Source organism: Sturnira hondurensis, unplaced genomic scaffold (assembly GCF_014824575.4).
Source record: "Sturnira hondurensis isolate 20B ecotype Veracruz unplaced genomic scaffold, ASM1482457v3 Scaffold0008196, whole genome shotgun sequence".
NCBI lineage: Eukaryota > Metazoa > Chordata > Mammalia > Chiroptera > Phyllostomidae > Sturnira > Sturnira hondurensis.
The window spans coordinates 11,513,344-11,534,246 of record NW_028080827.1 but is presented as its reverse complement, the minus strand read 5'-3'; the positions used below and the strand labels follow the sequence as shown (position 1 = coordinate 11,534,246).

Genomic DNA, 20,903 nt, shown 5'->3' with positions numbered 1-20,903 from the left:
GACTTTTAAAGAAACTGTGTTGGGGTGCTTTCTTTTACCAGCTAGCTAATGATGACATGCATGTTATGGGAAAAATGACAAATGAAACTGGAAACACTGCGAAAGAGTGTCATGCCAGCAGGTATGCTAAAACTGACATGCACATTGAATCAAATTGTTTGAAATTAGATTTTTAAAATTCAAACGAAACTTGTGATATTATTTTCTTGGAAATTTATTTTGTTTTCATTCTAATTTTAAGAATAACCAATTCAAGCCCACAGGCACTTTTACTCAAAATCCAAGTGTGAGGGCTGTGTGTGTCTGCTCACGCCTGTCATGACACTAGACACATGAATAGTTTCCCAACCTCTACCTCTAATACATCTGCTTTTCTACGCCTTCCCTGGGATCCTCACTTGAAAAGACTTCCTGCTTTAAACTGCATTGATAAGGAAAGAAATCATTTCCCCACTGAATAATGTATCAAAGACAAACAAGCAAACCATAGCTTCAGATCAAAATGACATAAATCAGGGTTCTGAGTTCTAGGTCAAATTAAAGCAACATGACACTGTATTGTAAATCGCTGTAGACTTTTCACAGGAAATTTATGCTGTGAGATTATTTGAAAATATCACAAGGAAACAGCTTGATGATCCCATTATTACTTTCAAGACCCCTGGAGATGCAGTGAACCAGTGAACTGACCAGACCAGAGTGGACACAAACTTGCTAGAGCTCACTCAGGGCTTCAGCCACTGGCTCCCTCTGCCTCCTCCTGTCCCAGCAGGGCCCTGATTTCAACCCAAACCTCCTGTGCTCTGGCAAACAGTTGTCTCCGTTTTATTAAACAAAACAGGGAACATGTCAGATTTTCAAGTGCCCCACCATGAAAAATGGTAATAACCCATATGTCACACTCTTCCTCTGAAAAGGTGCTTTAAAAATTTTTGGCCAGTGTCTCTTAATTCTATTTTAGAAGTCTTAAAACACTGTAATTTCACAATTGTGCATTTTAAAGTGCATTCTCCGTGATAAAAACCACCACAGTAGGAATTTTAAAAATAATGTTACCCTCTTTTCCTAAGAAATAATAAAGGACAGAGAAATACGGCAAGATCCAAATCTTGCCTGCACTAATGCAGCATGAAAGAACAGTTTTAAAAGGACAAGGAAAAGGGTGCATTATCTCATTTGGGAGGGTGGGGGAGGGAAGGAAATGAATTAAGGCCACAACAAAATGAAACTGAAAAATTGCTAAATGAAGCTGTGAGTGGGGAAAATGAAAAATCAATGAAGGAACGGAGGGGAAAAAGGTACATTTTTCATCTTCATGAGCTTGATTGGGTTTGTAGAAATTCATTTTCAATTAATGTGTCTTGTGGCATTCAGCCAGGCTAGATATGAGTGGGGCACATATTTTAATCAATTTTTTTCTATTAAGTTTGAAGTAATATATAATAATAGAACTATACCATTCAAAAGGATCCGCTGAAACTGGCTTCTGAGGTAAAATAACCTAATTTGGTCTGATTTCTACCTTACATTAAAGATAACCCAACTTCTCCCGAAGGAGAGGAAGAGCAACAACCTGAGTCTCCCGGGCGCCTAAGCAGGACCTGGCTCCGGCAACAGCGGGCGCGGATGAATACACCGGCCTTGCAACCTGTGAGCATTCACCGGGAAGAAAGGAAGGTCGGCACTGGGCACCCCAAAACTGGGTATCCGGTTTTTCTGGGTTAGCTCGTCACCCTCAGGCACAGCCCTAAGAGGGATCATCCCAAAGAGGAGAAAAACTGAGGTTCCTAGAGCTTCACCAGCCCTTCACCCTTCCATGATCACCCGTGGTCACCTATGCACTGGACCCAGCGTTAGGGACCGGGAGCACAGGGGTGAGCTAGAAACACTTGGTCTCCACCTTCACAGGAAAAAAAAAGTACCAGTGAGGACGGCAGGCAGCAAATGGAGGGGGCAGGGAAATGCACAAGTAAGTGCACTATAGGGAACCAGCAGGGTGATATTTGGTACCCCTCAATATAGCATGCACCTGCCGAATGCTGTTGGGGTGAGGGAAAGGTTCAGGCCAGAGGGCTCATGACCAGCTCATCCCCGCTTGCCTGGGTCTTCCCAGATGTTAGCACTTAAGTCTCACGTGCTAGGAACTTCCCGCTCACAGGCAAACCAGGACAGTGGTCACCTAGAGCTTGATGCTGGTGGGGCTGAGATTTAAACCTGCGCCATCCAATGCCATTCACACCACACCGATCAGAGGGCTGTCTCCGTCCTCCCTGGGTGACAACCCGTTGCTGCCATGCTGCCCAGAAAGTAGGCCAGGCTGGGAACAAAGTTACAAGGTGACAGTCTCTGTGGCAAAGGATTTTCTGGGGCCCTACATCTTCGAAGCTGTTCTTTGCCCTTCTGTGACTTCCGAGGAGGAAGGTGGGAGGGAGAAGAGGGTGGTCTCAGCTTCTCTGTCCCTGTGCTTCCCTGGGTGGAGGCAGGGTCAGGGACAAAAATCACACACTACACAGGACTATCCACGGAGGGAATGATTTCAGATTATGTAATGAGATGTACCCAGGTCCACCAAGCTGGTGCTAAAAAAAAGTTCAAGTGCCCTGAATATGGATCCTCACCTTCACTGGCCAGGACCCTCCTGGGAGCTGCCTAACTGTCCTTTCTGTCCCTTTCCCCTCCTAATTGCTCAGCATGCCCTGAAGAGACATTAAGAATTGAGAGCAAAGTAGTAAAGGACATTTTCTCAGCTTAGTGCGGATAACCCACCACAATTGGTCTCAGCCTATACTTCCCGCCTCTTCATCACAATTCCCTCCCACAGTCCAGTCAAACTAGATTAGTTAACTCACCCACACTTATGTTTTTGTTTTATGCTTATTCCATATCTTATCTGGTATGTCCTTTTCCACCCATGCCATCCCTGCCTAGAAAAATCCAATCCATCCCGCAAGACTCGGTCAAATACCACCTCCTCCCTAGAGACTCCCGCCAACACAGAGTCAGTGAACATGCATTATGTCAGTCACTCCTCACAACAACCTCTGATGCAGGTGCTATTATCATTATTTCCACTTTGCTGATAAGGAAACTGAGTGTTGGGACGAGTAAGAAACTCACTAACGATATAGAGCCCAGCCAGGAACAGAGGCAGGAGGCCAGCTCAGATTCCATTCACCACTCAAAGTCTGTGAGCTTTACTGTTGTCTCCACTCTCCGTGCCTGGGCACAGCTCACGGCCCTGTGCAAGACTTACCACATTCTGCCTCAGGATCAAACAGGTTTTAATGTCAATTAGAAAGCCCTATGCTGGCAGAAACTCACATCCATTTTGGCATTTGGCTCCTAAAAGGTGCTTCTTGAATGTTCAGTAACTGACAAATCAGAGAAGAGGCCCCTAAACTGGACCTGGCTCATCACCCCCACTCCTACCCCTAAACCTGAGGGCAGAGTTTCCCGCAGGCTGCGGCACTGGGCCAGGAGAACGGAAATATTTAAAGACGGTGGCACAGGGGACACAGCTCCAGCCTAATGGTGACGGCATGAAAAAGAATGAGTGGGGCAAGGAAAGACCATTCGATTCATGCTGTGAGAGAAACAAGCTTTCCACCATCTCCCACCCCGCCCCCAAAGTGCAGGCCTATTCATATCACGTATGCAGACAGTAAATTCCACAGGGATTATTATTTGTTCAACAAACATTTATTGAGTGCTCCTATATGCCAGTGACTATTCCAGGTGTTAGAGACACAGCTGGGAATGAAACAGACAAAAGCCACTGCCCGCAGGGAGCTCACATTCTGGTGGATGGTAACAGACATCTCATAAATAAGCAAAACAGGTAAGTGTAGGATATAGGGCAAGATAACGCGATAGAGAGCAGTGGAGAAAGAGAAGAAAGAGGATGGCGGTATGAGCAGAGCACGGGGAGGGGAGGGCTGTAACTAAAGACCTACAGCTAAACACACAGCTCTAAAACTATTACCCCCCCAAAAAAAAACCCATATGACAAATAAACAAGACACACAGCACAGCATAAAAACATTAATAACTTTATGTCAAAATTAAAAACTTCTATAATATACAAGACACCATAAACAAAAAAACACCAACTTGTAGAAGATAATGGCATTGAAATATTTTTTGATAAATAATGAATATTGATAGTATACAGAGTTCCTACAAATCAACAGGAAAAAAAGACAAACAATCAAAGAGAAAAATAAACAAAGATATGAAGAGCCAATTACTAAGGTTGGAGGCCTGAACAGCCATAACATAAGCCTAGAAAGACAGGCTAATGAGTAGGAATCAGGCTGACGCAGATTAAAATCAAAATGAAGAGACACCATTTCGCAACGGCAAAAACTACAGCCCAACAGTGCCGGGAGGTGGGGTGACGTGGAGACTCTGCCTTCTCGTGCGTGACCAGTGGCAGTGTCTGTACAGTCTGGAGAGCAACTGGGCAGCACCAAGCAGAGTGAAACGGTGCCTACACCCAGGCTCTGGCATCCTCCTCTAAGTGTAGTCCCCAGTCGGAGAAGCACAGAGACACGCTGGGTGTTGTTTGTAAAAATAAAAACTCAGGAAGAAACCTAAATGTCTATCAACAGGATACATTACAATATATTCATATAATGGATAACTAGACAGCCATTAAAAGGAATAATTTATCTCTACATGTAACACCATCAAAAACAAAATTGAGAAAAGAAGTTGGTATATATATATATTTTTTACTTATTTACATATTATGAATAAAAATTTACATACATGTTTAAACATAAACTAAGCTATATACTGATAATAGACACATATGTAGGTAGTAAAAGCATCAACACCAGGTCTGCATAGAAACCAAACTGCCTCTGAAGACGGAGGAAGGGGGAAGAAGGAAAAATATCAGAACTAGGGAGGAATAAAAAGAGAGCCTCCTCTTCATAATGTTTCTTTTATTTAGCAAAGTCTGAAATATGCCAAAATGTTAACATTTGTCAATTCTACAGGAGAGTTCCAGGGTTTTTGTTTTTATCAGTCTCTATCATTTCCTGTATTTAAAATTGTTGTCAATTAAAAAAAAAGTAATAAAGAATGAATGCCGGTTAGGAGTCAGTGGACCCAACAGCAACATCATTTAAGTTCACACAGTATCACAACACTGGCAGAACCAAGGAACACAGGCAAAGGCAGGGAGGAGCAGAAGGCTGGGACCCTGATCAAGGAGGTTGCCAGCTAGCCTAGACCCAGTGCCAGTTCTCAGGGAGGCACATGAGGTGCCAAGGGCATAAAATTTTGGAGGCACTCTCAGGGGCCTGCCAAAAGGCTGGGCACCTCACCCATGCTCTGCACCCCGGAACAAAGCCCATCGGGCCTCCAGGCACTCACTGCCTATCACGCAAGAGGGGGATGGGTCTCTGAGCGCAGGAGGGGAGCACAAGGTTCTGGGAGAGCGGCTGACATCATGGCCACTTCCTCTACAAGTCCTTACATTTCCATTTCATACTATTTCATTTATTTTTGAAGCTGGGTAACAAATTGATTCCACTAGAACAAATGCCAGGAACTTTTCCACCAGAGACTTAGAAAAATATGAGGAAAGTGAAGATACATATCCCTATAAATGGTGTAGGTCACGGCACTACAGAGATGTAGATCAGCAATTCTCAAATCTGACTCAGATCTCCCTGGCAGAAGCATCTGGGGACCTTCACTTAAACAGAGTACCAACACAGGTTAACTACATTAACAGTTTACTACTAATATGGAAAATTATTCATCTGCTTCCTTTCTCATTCTCTGCCTATTTACTTAAGCTGAACAGAAGCAACTCAATGAAAGACCAAAGACAACTATTGACAAAAAAGTATCTGCCCGCCCACTTGCCAGGTAGAAGTGGTGGGAGCGGAGAAGGACCCAGCATCTAATTGATTCTTGCCCCCTTAATGAACTCACTTGATGAGACCAGTCTACTAGCCCATGTGGGCTAATGCCACCCAATGACTCTCACCCCCGTGATGCTACCACTACCTAGATTTCAGCAACACTAAGTTTTGAGGAGACAGCGGCCCCTGTGGCTGCCTCAAGAAGACCCGCAGAAAAATAAAGCAGGCAGAAAGTATACGTATTTCACTTCAATATATTTTGGTGAACCTATTTCCTTCTTCATCAGATACAATTCTCCTTTTCATGAAGTTAGTTGAACGACCTGGTCAGGCAAAACACGTGCGGTGATAAAGCCAACCAAAATTCCTAAACAGTCCAGAAGAGCGCTGGGTTGACTGGTGCTGTTGACCTCCACTCGGTGAGGACATCCACGGGGCCACCCCTCAGATACAAATATAATCAAACTACGTGGACACTCGGCCGCTTCTGCATTTTCTGGGGTGCGGTCTGGTGGGGAGCACGTCCTTCCGGGGACACTGGAGGCCTTCAAGCCCAGTTCCTGTCTCCTGAGCAGGTGCACTTGGCAGCACTTCCGTGCGTGAGGCTCCACTGTCCAAGACCTTAGGACCAGCCTCCACTGGGTACTTTCTGAGTTCTATTTTTAGCACTGTTTTTCATCACAGCTCCTTCTTTGATGTCTAGGAACCCAAGTTTCTAAAAATACTCTGTGGATCTTGGAGTTCTTGTGACTCTGGAAGTGTGAGGCTGTACGAGTTGAGGATACACAAAAATGGCGCGTTCACAATCCAGACCCCTACATGGCCAAGTTTTCCTTTCAACCGCATGTCCTTCCTGTTTTGTTCACCAGCTCATCAGATACATGCCACCTCTTCCCAGCAGAGACAGTACAAGAGTTCTTCTAATCACAATAAAAGGAACTGCTTCCAACCCAGGGCAGGCTACCATTTTGTCATCTTCCAAACAGCCGGAAACTAAATCTGGAGAAGAGCTCGTGTGACATGATCTGGAAACAGTTCAATTGAGTGGATTAGGGTTGTGGGCTCAGGGCTACGGCCCCTTCCCCCTGCCCCCACTTGGCTAATTGTCGGTGTTGGATATTACTCTGAATCCTCTAAACATGGGGCATTTGGCAAAAACGTACTTTTGTGCTGTACATTTCAGCACACTGCATAGTAATTTCAAAATAAATTGTGTGCTAACAAATGGAAGATTTAAATGGGGGAAGACCCATTAAAAATGGAAGATTCTTAGGAGAAGAAGAGTTAATTTTTTAAACTGCTTTGTGTATGAATGTTCTATTCAAAGGGTGGATGGCCACGCTAAACACAGCACAAAGCACAGAAGGAGGAAAGAAGTTCATCCCAAGATCCCATGTGTCCAGTCAGACTCCCAAAGGAGAGAAAGGCAGCCCAGTGGGTTTTGCTTTTATTCCATTTAACTTTACTTTGGGTATACACAGCAGGAACCCACACATCTGTAACAATGATAATAAAAGCAACTAGGATTTATTATTTCCTGTGTTTCTAGGAATATGCGCGAGTACTTTCTGAAGCTGATCCTTGAACAGCGCAGGTTTGAACTGTGCAGGTCCACTTATATGCAGGTATGTTTCCAATAAGTACTTAAAATGTTATTTCTGTTCTCTATGATTGTTTTACTAACATTTGATTTTCTCTAGTTTAGTTTATTATAAGAATACAGCATATAATACAACACATGAACACTTACAACACAATATGTGTTAATCAATTGCTTGTTATTGGTAAGGCTCCGAGGCAACAGTAGGCTCTTAGTAGTTAAGTTTTGAGGGAGTCAAAAGTTATACATGAATTTTTGATGCATGGGGTAACCAGCACGTTGTTCAAGAATCAACCATACATCATCTCAACCCTAAACAAAACATCCTTTTGGGTAGAGACTGTTATTAACCCTGCTTTACAGACAAGAAACTAGTAACTGTTTGAAGGTCCCACAACTAGTAAATGCAGGTATGTCTGCTTCTAAAAAATCAACACTCGTCTCCATTCCAGGCACACCTGTGTTGTATATACACAGAAGGCTCTCTAACTGCACTTTTCTGAGGTCTCTACTACAGGGGGTGCGTACAGATTCTGGGTCTGGGAGATGAGTCACGGGGACTTGAAAAAATAAATGAGAAGCCCTGCTTTGCTACTGGCTCAAGAACCAGAAACTAGTAACTCAAACCTCAACTCTCAGAAGTTACTTATCATCTATCCTCCCTCATCCAGTTTGTCTCCACAAAAACTGTTGCATTGTAACAAGAGTCACTCTTTAAAAATCTAAGGGATGATAATTAAATACTTAGAAACCATTTCTTAGGAATTGCAAAAATGTTCTGCCCTGTTTTGCACTTGAGAAGCGGTCATTGTCAATACTATTATTTAAACAAGGTATTATTTTCTTTCTAAGGAAGGTCAGTGTGGCCACGACTAAGGTCTTCTGTGTAGAAAGAAGTGGGTGACTTAAACCAGGGCATGGCCAGACACGTGCACACACAAGCACTGGGGGAAGAGGATCCATGAGAACCACTTTTGGCCTCTTTGTTAGTGGTAGGTTCTCGGCTTCCACTGGAATTGGATTCTGTCTCTTTAAGTCTCTACTATCTGTTTAACAAGTGTGCCTAAAACTACCCACCTTAGTAACAACTTCTCTCCAGATGGACATGGATAGCCTCTGGGAAGTTTACCATGTGGACACCACCAGGTCAGTAGGGCTACTGAGAGTGAGCTGTCTGGATGGGGCTGACCTTCAGAGGGTTACACACCTGGAGCAGCCTCCCACTTCAGTGCGCCTGGTCCCTGCTTACTGGCCTCCTGGCTTTCTTCCCCTGAACCCTTCCTACCCCAAGTTTACTACCAGCTTTCTGCCTCAGGCACAGAAGTTCTTTAAGGACCTGGACCTGAAAACCCAGCATGGAAACGCATACCACTGTTCTAAGAATCTAGAACGTCAGTTCTCAATCTTGGCTGCAGACTGGCATCTTGTGGGGCTTTAAAAACCAACCAAAAAACCCTCCGATACCCAGCGCCTCCCCCTACTCCTATCTGCTGGGTTCTAGAATTTTTAAGATTTCCCAATGATTCTATGTGCCACCTGCATGGAGAAGCACTAACAAGAAAACCAATTTGTTGCACCGTTGCACTCATTAAACATCTAAATTATAGAACGGGGTGGGGGATGCATCTGCTTTCTGCAAAAGAAAATTCTAAAAAAATAATGCCTCCTCTGAAACAGAAAGGCAACCTCTCCAGACACTTTCTGTTAGAAGAAGCACGTTACCCGTCACAATCACAATGGGCAATTAGAAGGAAGTGATAAAACAAAAGGATGCTAAGGTTGACATGAAAGAGTAAAGGAACTCTTATTAAATTGCTATTTATTCAGCTGAATAGTATCATTGCCCATTGGCAAAACAGTGAGTCTGCCCATTTTTAATAAGAATTAAAATAAAAATAAGAATTTGTTTTTTCCTCCAGATAATTTTCCCCTTGGCGGAAAAGGTGCCTTGGCTGGCCGGGGACTGGGCCCTGGTGAGTGCAGGTAGAAAGGTGTGAACGTCCCTGCTGACTGAGGAAACACAGATGTGCCAGGGTGTTCGCTGCTCCGGCCTCAGTTCAGCCCTGAGCCCCTGGCTCCTTTGCTGGCAAACTCAAGGATGAGGCAAAGGGCCTAATCCAGGGTGGTTTTTCAAGAGGAGCACGAAACCCACGCACAAGGATAACTGACACCAGCCAGGAAGACCCAGAGCCGCTCTGCTCTGCTCCGCTCCCCATGCCCTGCAGCGGCCAAGTGCAGGTGGGCGGCCAGGGAGCGGGAATGAGGGAAATGCCCCACAGGTGCTCTTTTTTCAGTCCCTCTAGATTTTCTGGCAAACACTTGAAAGTCTGAAGGACCTTATGTGGGGCTTGTTTTGTTCTATTTTTTGTCAGAGCTAGAACCAGTTAGAACAAGTGATGGAGGGAGACAACCAGTCCCTGACATGCACTCATAAAGGAGACTTCAGTCAGAACCAAGATCTAGCCTAGGGAGAGTATCTGGTCCCAAATCTCACACAAAATTCATCGAGTTGTCTTTTCCAACGAACTTGACCCCATTACATATACATTAATCCTTCATTTCAAAAAGGTTTTCCTACACGCCCAAGTCCTCACTGAAATATTCTGTACCATACAATGAAAATCAAGTCATTATTGAGCTACGGATTGTAAAACCTAGGCTGGTCACATTTTATTCAGATTATTATTGTTGTTGTTAAGAAATTACATTCTGCTGAGGTGAAAGGAAATATATTACTTAACATTTAAGGATTCCAAGAGCCTCAGTAATAATGCCTGGATGAACTGATAAAAGCAGCACAGCATTTTAGTAAACTGAGTTTCTTCATAGACATTAGGACTAAAATGATGGGGATGGAGTCCCATTGTTGGTGAATGGGAAGCTATCACACCAACGAGCTTTCGGGCTTCCTAACAGGGAACAAAAACTGCCCTTAACATTTGCTGCCTCTGTTTCTAGGTCAAATTTGTCTTAATATCTGGGTAGCTAGAGCTCATAAATAAAAATATATTTCTCTTCTAAAGTCAGAGTTCAAGTTTCCACAAGTAACTAATCCAGTAGTCTGTTTTTTCAAAATTTGGTCCAAATGTCCTAAAGTGGTTTGGTTATAATTTTGCTTATTTTGGTCATTGTGAAAAGTAATAATAATGCTGAGATCATAACACAGGCGCCACCTAGTAAGCAAGAGAGAATTCTTTATTTATGAGGAGCTTTGATCGCAACTTCTTATCTCAAAAAGGATGTACTCACAGCGAAAGGCTAAACATCTTCCCAGGGCAGCCAGTGTTAGCAATGCTTTCGTTATGCTGAACCAGGAGCTGACATTTTCTTTTTTGCAAGTGCCACCCAGTGGTTCCCGACTGGCCTTGCATTGCAGTACAAAACCAGAACACACTCCCTCTTCTCAAGGACTGTCACCTAAGAGTTGCCTCAGCTCTCACGGCTCTCCTTGGCCATCTCTTCTCCGAGGCCTTCAGCCATTCCCTGAATTGCTAGACTCCTCAACTCCTTTCCAACCTGATCCTACTCTTCTGACTGTGCTTACTTGTCAACATCCCTTTTTCCATGTTTCTAACTGGTAAAAAAAATATATCCACATAAATGGCTACAGCAATTAAGATGTTCAACCACCCTTTTGTTGTGTACGTTAACACAGTGTACTGGACAAACACATTAATTCTTACTACCTGATTTAGATTTCAAATTTAGAATAAAAAGTCCCTTTCTCTCTCTAAGTTTCCATCCACTGTTGAAATCCAGCAGGCCCCTCCCTGATGGTACCACCCTAAATTGCAGCCTGTGATTTCCTTCCAATGCCTGGGTTTTCCAGGCACATCATCAGGATTTAGAGAAGCTCACTGGGGAAACATCAGTCACAGGCAGAAAAGCAAGGCATGGGCAGTGATCTTTATGTGCTTCCTTATTTTCATACATAGATTTTCCCCCACTCCCTTCAAATTGGTAGGCCCATTATGTTCTAGAAGTGAATTAGAAAACAGAGAATCCTAAACTGCTTTGAAAATGTCTTTTTAAAAAGTATCTCTGATTTTCGTGCCAGTCGTAAACATTATAGATAACTGAATCAGAAGCCCACCAGTCTGAGGCTTTGGTCCCTGGTTCTTTAACATCAGATAGGAAAACAATACAGACCACCACCCTGTGGTGAGGTGGGGGAAGTGCAGCGTCCACATTCAAGGAGCCCGCGGGCAGGGAAGACTAGCCCTACCCCAGACTTCACCTGTGTGAAATTCAGAAACAGGAAAGCTATGCTCCAGTAGCCATGGCTCCCTGAGATGCTAATCGTGACAACATGATGCTTTCCCTAGGGAAACACACTCCCGACACGGAACTAGTGTCGACATTGGGCAGGATCTACCCATCACTGTTGCCGGCAGCGCTCCCACACAGGTGTGCAAAGGGACTGCCGAGGTGTGTGCCTGGGTTCCTCACCTGAACCTCTGCTGCCTCTTCCTTTTTTCTCCTGCTCCTCGAGGCTTGCACAGAACCCAATATAATACTCATAGGATTCCACACCACGTGACTGGATTCCTTTTGGGAATCCTTTTGGGAAGCAGGTTTTCTCTGATATATACGCTTATCCTACACACAGTGAAAAAGTGACCCTCCCCATCCTCACAATTCCCTGACTTTAATCCCACTCTAATACCTCTGACACTTGTAATAATAAAATTATTTTATGATAAGAGATATACTTTAAACTTCTATGTGTGTCCTGTGTGCAAGTTATTTACTAGAAATAGATATACTTTTAATTTTAGTAATTCATTAATAAGAGAGACAAGTTTTCGGAGGACTGCTTTATATAAGGGAATTGGGGGGTTATTTTTCAGTTCTTTCCCACTACCAACCAAATGTTTAATTAAATTGAAAATTTTTCCCTTTGAGAGTTAAAGAATTAGATCCTAGAGAATCCTTACAGTCTTGTTAGTACTAACTGCTCTTTTATCTGACTGATTTCTTTATTGAGCAAGAAAAAATACAATAATATGTTATTCGCTTTATAGCAGCATAAACTTTCTTCTATTGGGCAATCATCACAAGAGAGAGATTACGTTAACACAGGTTAAAATAATTTCTTCCTCTTAGAGAAATGTAAATACTCAATTTACCTGTTTTTCTTTTAATTTAGAAAATAGAACAGTAAACTATGCCCAGCCTACATAGTAAAGCTACAACTTGGCTTCACACTACATAAACTACACCTTTTCACTTTTCTACCACCCTTTCTCTCCTACTACATTAAGGACAGAAAGGGTGGTAGAAAAGTGAAAAGATGAATAATAGAAGGAGGAGAAGAGAATGAGAGAAGAAGGCAGAGGAGAGAGAGAGCAACAGACAGGAAAAGGGAATGAAAGAGAAACACCCGGGACCAAAAGGATGAGCCACAGCTAGGGGAGAGGTGGGCCGTGGGGAGTGCAGACACCAGAGCTGAATTGAACTTTCCCTGGGGAACTTCCCTTGGGTCCTGGAGCTGTAGGCACCTACATGGGGCAGTGGGCATCACTCTCCTCTAAAAGTGGGTGAGCTGTGTAGTGCACCTCAGGTGTAACTTTTTGATCTGGAAAAGGCACCCCTTTAGAGGGACAGTCACCACGCGGGACATCTGAGAAAATTCCCCTCTGGGACCAGATGGTAGTGACCTGAGCAAGCTCACTGCGAATCACAGAAAACTGAGCTGAGACTCAGGTCTGGCTCTAGGGCTGAGGGAGCAATCCCAGGCCCATGACCTTTGACAAGGGCTTACCTCCTCAACCATCTGCTTGACTTTTTTCTGCTGGCAATGCACCATGTCATCTAGGTGTCTGATCCGCTCCCGGAGGCTGGCGGATGCCTCCTCCAGCTGCTGATACCTAACACAGACAGAAGAGACAGCAACTGAGTCCTGTACCAAAGCAGCAGCAGCAGCAGCAGCACAGGAAGTCACCGCTTGAAAGGAACACTGCTGAGAACAAGGAAGGGAACTGCAAGATGCACTTTAACATTGTGCTATCCTACCTGACTAACTACTCCTCAGCTACTCCGCCATAGAAGAAATACAGGACTCGTTTTCAAGTTGCCACTTGTAAGTGTTACCCTGTGGAAGGTCAGTTACTACACCACCCTGGCACTGAGAGACAACTTGTTGGCACCACTTACAGGTATGAGAGGCTCTCTGTGTTATAGTGAATACAATATCGGAACATCCAGTGAATTACCCTGATCAGGAGAGCAAAGGAGGAGAGACATCTAGCAACACAACAAAATATCTAAAATCAGAGCTCCCAACAGAGTCCTGGGAAGTCTGGAATTATCACTGTTCTATATACGATTATTTTGAGAAAATGGGAAACATGTTGAAAGACCCCCCTGCATCAAAATGGAGCGAACCACATCATAAAACATTTCACACTTTGGTTTTAAAAAAGCAAAAATTATTCTCTGACTTTGCTGGTTTCAAAGAACCTGAAGGAACCAGCAGAGGGACTCTCCAGTCCTTGGGGGCCTCTGGACTGGAGCACAGGGTCAAGGGTGTGGTGGGAGCTCATCCCGCCCCACCTCTGCCAGGCCCCTCCTCAGCACCACCTACAGACCAGGGAAGATGCCTATAACTTCGCAAACACTGAAATTGCATAAGAGGAAGGAAAAGAGGTTGATTTTTTTGTTCGGCAAGTGCTATGTGGCCAGCAATACGCCCAACAGTTCCCTCATAGTGGCGCTGTGAGACAGGCACTGTTACAATCACCACAATCCTCTCCTCCTTTAAAAAAATTCCCATTTTCCAGATAGGCAAAGAATCTCAGGGAGGTTAAGTAACTGCATCCCAACCTTGTTCTCCTTCACCAGAGGGCTATGTGTGGCCTCCCGGCCAAAAGAGACCAGACCGTGAACTACTTCCGCATTTCCCACGCAAGGCTTTATATGCTCAGAGACAGGGGACAAGGTGATGTTTGACCAAGCAATGTTTAGAAACAAGGAAAGACATTTTAAAATTAGTTTCCGTGACAATGATATTAATCACAGGCGATGTTTCTCATCCACAAGGCGCATCCTGCGGAGTTCAAGGTCCCGGAGAACCCTGATAGACCGAACTCTTGCACTTGTGACAGTGCAAAATGAAACTGTGCCCCACTGCACTAACAACCAGCCACAGGCCGTGGGATGAGGCTGCTAAGCTCCTCAAGAAACCAGCCTCCACACTGGAAGTGCTCAAGCGACGTTTCTGCATGTGTAGGTCTGCAGGAAGAGATGACCAGAGGAGTGAAAATGGAAGGGCCAAGCGAGTCCCCAAACACACGGCACGCCCACCATCAAATCCCATTACAAGATAAAGGGCATTGCATCCTACCTTTCATTGTCAGAATCAGTTATTTCCCCTGACATTTCGGTTTCATGCTCGAGGAGCTGTAGCTGCAGCTGATGGCGTTCCTAAAACAGACAGACACCATTTTCATCAATGGATTAAACCAAGTTGCACAGAGAATATGTACCTCTATCATTTCCAGCACTAGTGAGTTAAAGTCCATATAAAACACCCCATGGGTTTTACACACCCACTCACCAGAGCCCAAACAAAGCTCAAAAATGCCAAATTTATTGGTGTGTTTATAGGTATATTTATGAATTAGAGCTGAACATCTTGGCTAAAGCCATTCAAATATTCTGTCAGCCTAGGCTCAGATGTCTTGTGAAATTACGGTGCTAAATAATGCTAATCAATGCTTTAAATCAGTGGCCTGTGACACAGCAAAATTCTTGATGATTTTCTCTATCACCAACAAAGAGGCTCTGGAACTTAGCCTGTACACTAAGCTGGGGTGTTTACACAGGCACGTTCCCTGGTAACACTGTGCTGTGGCAGTAAGAACAGTGGCTCCCAACTATGTCCATGTCCTGCTCCCTGACACCTCTGAATGTGTTGCCTTACATGGGAAAGGGAACTGCAGCTGTGATGAAGTTAATGGGGGCCCTTATTGGAAAGAGGCTTAGAGTCAGAGAGAAACAGAGGCTGGAAAATGCTACATGCTTTAAAGCTGGGGCGTGGGCCGTGAGTCAAGGAATTTAAGCAGTCTCAAGAAATGAAAAAGAAGGCTGGGAAATGGTTCTCTCCTAGAGCTTCCAAAAGGAACCCAGCCCCACCAGCCCACTGATTTTACAACTTCTGACCTCCAGAACGATAAGATAACAAATTCACATTGTTTTAAGCCACTAAGTGTGGTAATTTGTTACAGCAGCAATGAAAAACTAATACATACATCAAGCTGAACGTTAAGACTTGTAAACTTTGCTGTTTACATATAAATTTAGACGTGTACTCAAAAAGCAATATAGAATCTGGACAATTACTTCTTTGGAGACAGTGGGAAATGGTAATAAAAGCATAGGGCCTCTCATAACCAAAATTGTACTAGAAATACATTACCAATGTTTGTATAATAAATTTCCTTAAAATGAAGTCTACCAAATCCTGCTCACTAACTGGGAGGAGATTGTTTTACTTTAGGCCCTCCTTTAAGTACTACTGTGCCTCATCTTTGTTCTCAGAAACACTCCCCTAACAAACTCTTACTCATTATATAGATTCCAAACCTCTTTTCTGCCAAATCATTAAAAGCAAATCGTTGCAAAGTCAAGTCCCACAACATCTGAAGCTCTAAGCTGTGATATACCAGGGAACAGACCCAAGAGGTGGGAGCAGTTCACCCTGACAGGAAGAATGTGTCACCATTGATGTTATTAGAGTCATAAAGGAAGACCAGCTTTGAGTGGGGTGCTGTTTTATTTCTCAGTCTGTACAGCAAATGCACATTCTTAGTGCCCAGCTAGAGCAGAATGCAGCCCTTACTTCCGCATGGTAGGCTATTGGCTAGAAGTTTAGTGATGAACCTTTCACAAGTGAGCCTCCCCTTCAGTACCCCCCAAAAGTTATCATAAAGTAGGCAAGGTCTAATTCATAGCATACTTTAAAAATTCGAGCCCTGGCTGGTGTAGCTCAGTGGATTGAGCACAGGCCTGTGAAGCAAAGGTTCACTGGTTTGATTCCCAGTCAGGGCACATGCCTGGGTTGCGGGCCAGGTCCCCAGTAGGGAGCACATGAGAGGCAACCACATAGTGATGTTTCTCTCCCTCTCTTTCTCCCTCCCTTCCAATCTGTTTTAAAAAATAAGTAAATAAACTCTTTTTAAAAATTCAGTATGTTTCTAAATTGAGGTAAACCAAATCATAAGTGTACACTGCCCAATAATTCCTTACATTTGCATATACCTGATAACCTGGTGAAACCACTACCCAGATCTAGGCGTCGAATATTATCTAATCTGCAGAAGGGTCCTGGGAGAACATGCTCCTTAAAAGACTGTTACTGACCAAAGAAAAGTGTTCTGAATACAATGCTCAAAAAGAGAAACTGAATATTAAGGTATATAGTAGAGAGGCCATTCAAAGGCACACAATTTGTCTTTGAGCAAACTCCAAAACTCGGTGCAAGCAGGACACACACTGCCTCCCTTCCGGCCTGTGGACACGCTGCTCATTAGTGTGTGACACGGACTTGGCACAATTCCTGCTCGCAAAGGTTTATCCCTGAAGCGGGAAGAGCAGTCAGTCGGTGCCCTAATCTTAGCTAAATAAAGCAAAGATTTCTCCAGGCTAAATGGAAAAGAAGATTTAGGGAAAGGACAATAAATTTTTCAATCACTAAAGAAAAAGCCATCAGGATTCAGGAAACACTTTGCATTACATAAATTCTGGCAGGAAGGGCCGGTCTTACCACCACCCCGCCTCCCCACCCTGGGCCTCTACCCATACACTCACCACGGGGCCTCCACTGGGAAATCCGGGAAAGAGAGGGAAACTTTCCAAATTCCAAGGGTACAAAAAGATAAGCCATAAAACAGATCGAGCTTTAAAAAAAAAAAAAACTGACTCCGGGCAGACACTTAAGCAAGTCTAACAACATAAAAGTCAGAGCCCCCGATGTCTGAGCCTCTACTATGCACATGCCAGACGCTGCACTTAACACTTTGTATGGATTTTTCTCATCACTCCTCACAAAAGCCCTAAGAATAAAAATTGTGATTATCAGCCTTTTACAGAAGAGGAGACTGAGTTTGGAAAAGACAAGCCACTAGCCACAACTAGAAAGAGAGGCGAGACTCAGACCCTAGGACTGTCTGATTGTAAAACCTATAATGTTTTTTAAAATCATTTTTATTTTTAAATTACAGTTAACATACAATGTTGTATTAGTTTCAGGTGATGACACATATAATTTCCAAGTGATCATCCCGATAAATCTCATACCCAGCTGGCTCCACACACAGTTATCAGAACATTGCTGACTGCATTCTCTATGCTGTACTTTACCCCCTGTGGCTATGCGGTGACCACCAACTACCAACTTGTGCTTTCTAATCCCTTTACCTTTTTCACCCATCCCTGCAATTCTGCTCCCACCTGGTAACCATCAAACATTCTTTGTATCTATGAGTCTGTCTCAGGGTCTTCTTTAAGAATAAGAAAAAAGGTAAAAATATGAACAATAAAATGGCAATAAATACATATCTATCAACAACTGAATCTAAAAAACAAAATAAATGAAAACCTACATTCCTAGTCACTACAGGAACAGAGTCGCTGTAAGAGAGGCTCCCAGCCCAAACCAGCCCCTGCCCCTACCTGCCCACCTTGCTTCTTTATCCTGCAAGACAACCTGTCACCCTTTGGGAGCATTTGTATTAATACTCACCTTGTGCTCTTGGAGGAGAGTGGTAATATAGAGAATGCTCTCCCAAGTTCCAGAACATGCCCATGTTGCCTGACCTTCACTACCACCACCTCCAACTCCAAGGGTGGGAAACTGGAACCCACTCCTCCATTCTTCTGACGTTGTTTCTGTCAGTGCTGACTCTGACTATATGTAGCTTGTAGATGAACATCATGGTTGTATAAGAATCCTAGGAACTAGTTTCAAAAGATACAGGCCCTGACCTTCACACACCTTCGCTCTGAGAGCTTTGGTGACCTTCAACCACGGAGCCAGGATGACATGAAGTCATGGTGCTATAAATCCATGATGGCTAAACCAGGATGACGCACACTGGACCATCACCTGCCTTATTGGAATGCACTGTGCTCGCCTGCACGTAGAGAACTTTGCAACCTTCTTCCTCGATCTCTTTGCTCTGTTCCCCTTTCCCTCCTTATAAAACACCTCTGCCTCCAGCAAGAGGTGGAGATGGGCTTTGAGACATGAGTCCCTCATCTTCTAGATGGTCAGCGTCTGCAAATAAGCCACTTTCCTTTACATCAGCACCTGCCTCTCGAGTACTGGCTTTCGTAGAGGGGGCAGCGGGACCTATGTTCGGTTATGGAACCAATACTGACCGTCTTAACCACGTCATTTATCTCCTTTTCAATAAAAGAGAAGATTCTGTTTTCCCAAGGGCTACAGGTGATGTGGTAATTGACTCCTTAGTTGTTCAAATCCTTCCCAAATAAAGATATTCCCTAACATAGGAACCTGCAGCAAACCCTGAAGCTCCACGGCACTGAATTCAATGTAGGTCTCGCTCCGGTTAAACTTCACCTTGTTAGGGGAGGAGCTGAAGCTGCAGACATCAGGGGTAAGGAGGTCTCTTCTCAGAAGAAAGCTCAGATGTGGAGCTTGCTCCCATTGTCATCCCCGCTCCCTCCACCATCAGCCTGGAGAATCTCAGCACCCAGCGTGAGTACAGGGTGCTAACATGTCCCACCGTCTCGGCAAGTCACCACTGCTCTGCAAACTCACATGCAGCTAGAGAGCCATTTTCCAGAAATCAGTCCCAATGTTGGCCCTCAGCTACCACCCCTCCCCCAGGAGTCAGCTGTCACCTACAAAAGGTCACTGTCCTGTCTTTCCCCCCCTCCCTTCCTTCCTTTGCTCTTTCCACTCCCTGCCCTTTCTTCCCTTTTCTCCACTTCCTGCCTAATCTCTGGCCTCCTCCCTTTCTCTCAGCTAGTTTCACTATCTCAGCTGAACTCCTGCCTTCCCCACACATCCCACTAGCCCCACCTTCAGCATGTCTACCCTACCCACAGAGAAGTGTGGTGTCCCTCACTCTGAGATGTGACATGTCAGAGAAAAGCTAACCCTTCAGACACATGCCTCAGAAACAACAGGCTTAGGGACTGGACACAATATCTAAATAGGGCTTGACCACTCAACAAATAAACTAAGTTTATGCTTGAGGACCCGTCAAAGCAGGGCCACTAAAATATTCTTTTTTTTGTAAATAATTTAATATTTAATGTTTTCTAAAGCATCAAAATAGTTGCCATTGAAACATTAGAACTTTCTTGGACTTCTTCACACTGTATTTTATAGTTTTGTCTTTTTTGGAACTCACATACTGCAGGGCTGAGAGGTGTCAGTGTTGAAGGGAGCTCAGACCTTCAGAGAGGCCTGCAGGAGAACTGCGGAAGTGCAGCAGCATCTGGCCTCGTGGCAAGAGACAGAAGCTGTGTCTGTTACCTTTTCCATGCGTTCAATCAGCCTGTCCAGCTCCCCAATCCTCTGGTCTTTCTCTTCTAGGCTGATCTCTGCTGCCTGCATCTTCTTATTGGCTTCTTCAATCGCTTTCAGAAAACTATTGGTTTCTTCCTGAAAAAGCAACACACTGTCCTCAGCAGCCGTGGAGCCCCTAGGCTACCAACTAGGGTCTTGCTAAATCACGATGCCTCTTTAAATGTGTGATCTTGGGGCCTAGATTTTGAACTCACAGATCATGAACTCAACTTCCATGATTCTGATTCTCCTCTATAAATAAAGACACATCAATGCTTTTTCATACACCTATTTCCCCCCTTGAGTCCTTATGTCTAAAAAGAGCCTGCAATTGTCATTTATCCCTTGACTAGATGCTCAGAATGTCAGTGTATGTGCCAACAATGTAAAGGAGATTAAGGCCACAGCTGGGGTTGAATGCAGAATGGCCACATCTTTCTCCCTTATGGCAAAACACCAGCTCAGTCAATCATTCAGCACATTTATTATGCCTGTAAGGTTATGGGAGACATGGAGTCCGTACCTTCAAGGAACCTACACTGTCCTAGAGAAGCCAAAATGTGAGACGTACATCCCCACTCTAATAACAGGTGCGACAGAAGGCCACAGCAAAGAACAGGACGAGCGTGGGGCTTCCCAAAGGCAGGGATACCTCTCGCTGTGGGGAGGGAATGAAGGAGCAAACAATAAATTCCTTGACCCCTTGTCCAGTAGTCAGTCCACTAACTCACCTGCAAGAAGAAGCCCTACTACAGGGGTGGGCAAAGTAGGTTTATGGTGGTGATATAGGAAACACAGAGTTTACTCTTGCATTCTTTTTTATTAATCATTGTATTATTTTCCATATGAACAACTGTAAACTTACTTTTGCCCACCCCTGTAC

The 20,903-nt window shown here is 44.2% G+C and overlaps 1 protein-coding gene across 2 annotated transcripts in view; it reads right to left on the bottom strand.

The window, feature by feature from the left end:
- The window catches only part of MYZAP (myocardial zonula adherens protein), an 87,246-nt gene that overhangs the window by 29,319 nt on the left and 37,024 nt on the right, over positions 1-20,903 (bottom strand). Inside the window, exons 8-11 of one of the 2 annotated variants that reach the window (XM_037053980.1) lie at positions 19,988-20,116; positions 14,825-14,904; positions 13,244-13,349; positions 5,518-6,904 (exon numbers count right to left, since the gene is read on the bottom strand). In XM_037053980.1, coding sequence (XP_036909875.1) covers positions 6,851-6,904; positions 13,244-13,349; positions 14,825-14,904; positions 19,988-20,116 — 369 coding nt within the window. In that variant the 3' untranslated portion in view covers positions 5,518-6,850. Of the gene's footprint in view, positions 1-5,517; positions 6,905-13,243; positions 13,350-14,824; positions 14,905-19,987; positions 20,117-20,903 lie in introns of those variants that run through there. The other variant, XM_037053979.1, reaches the window with a different exon arrangement.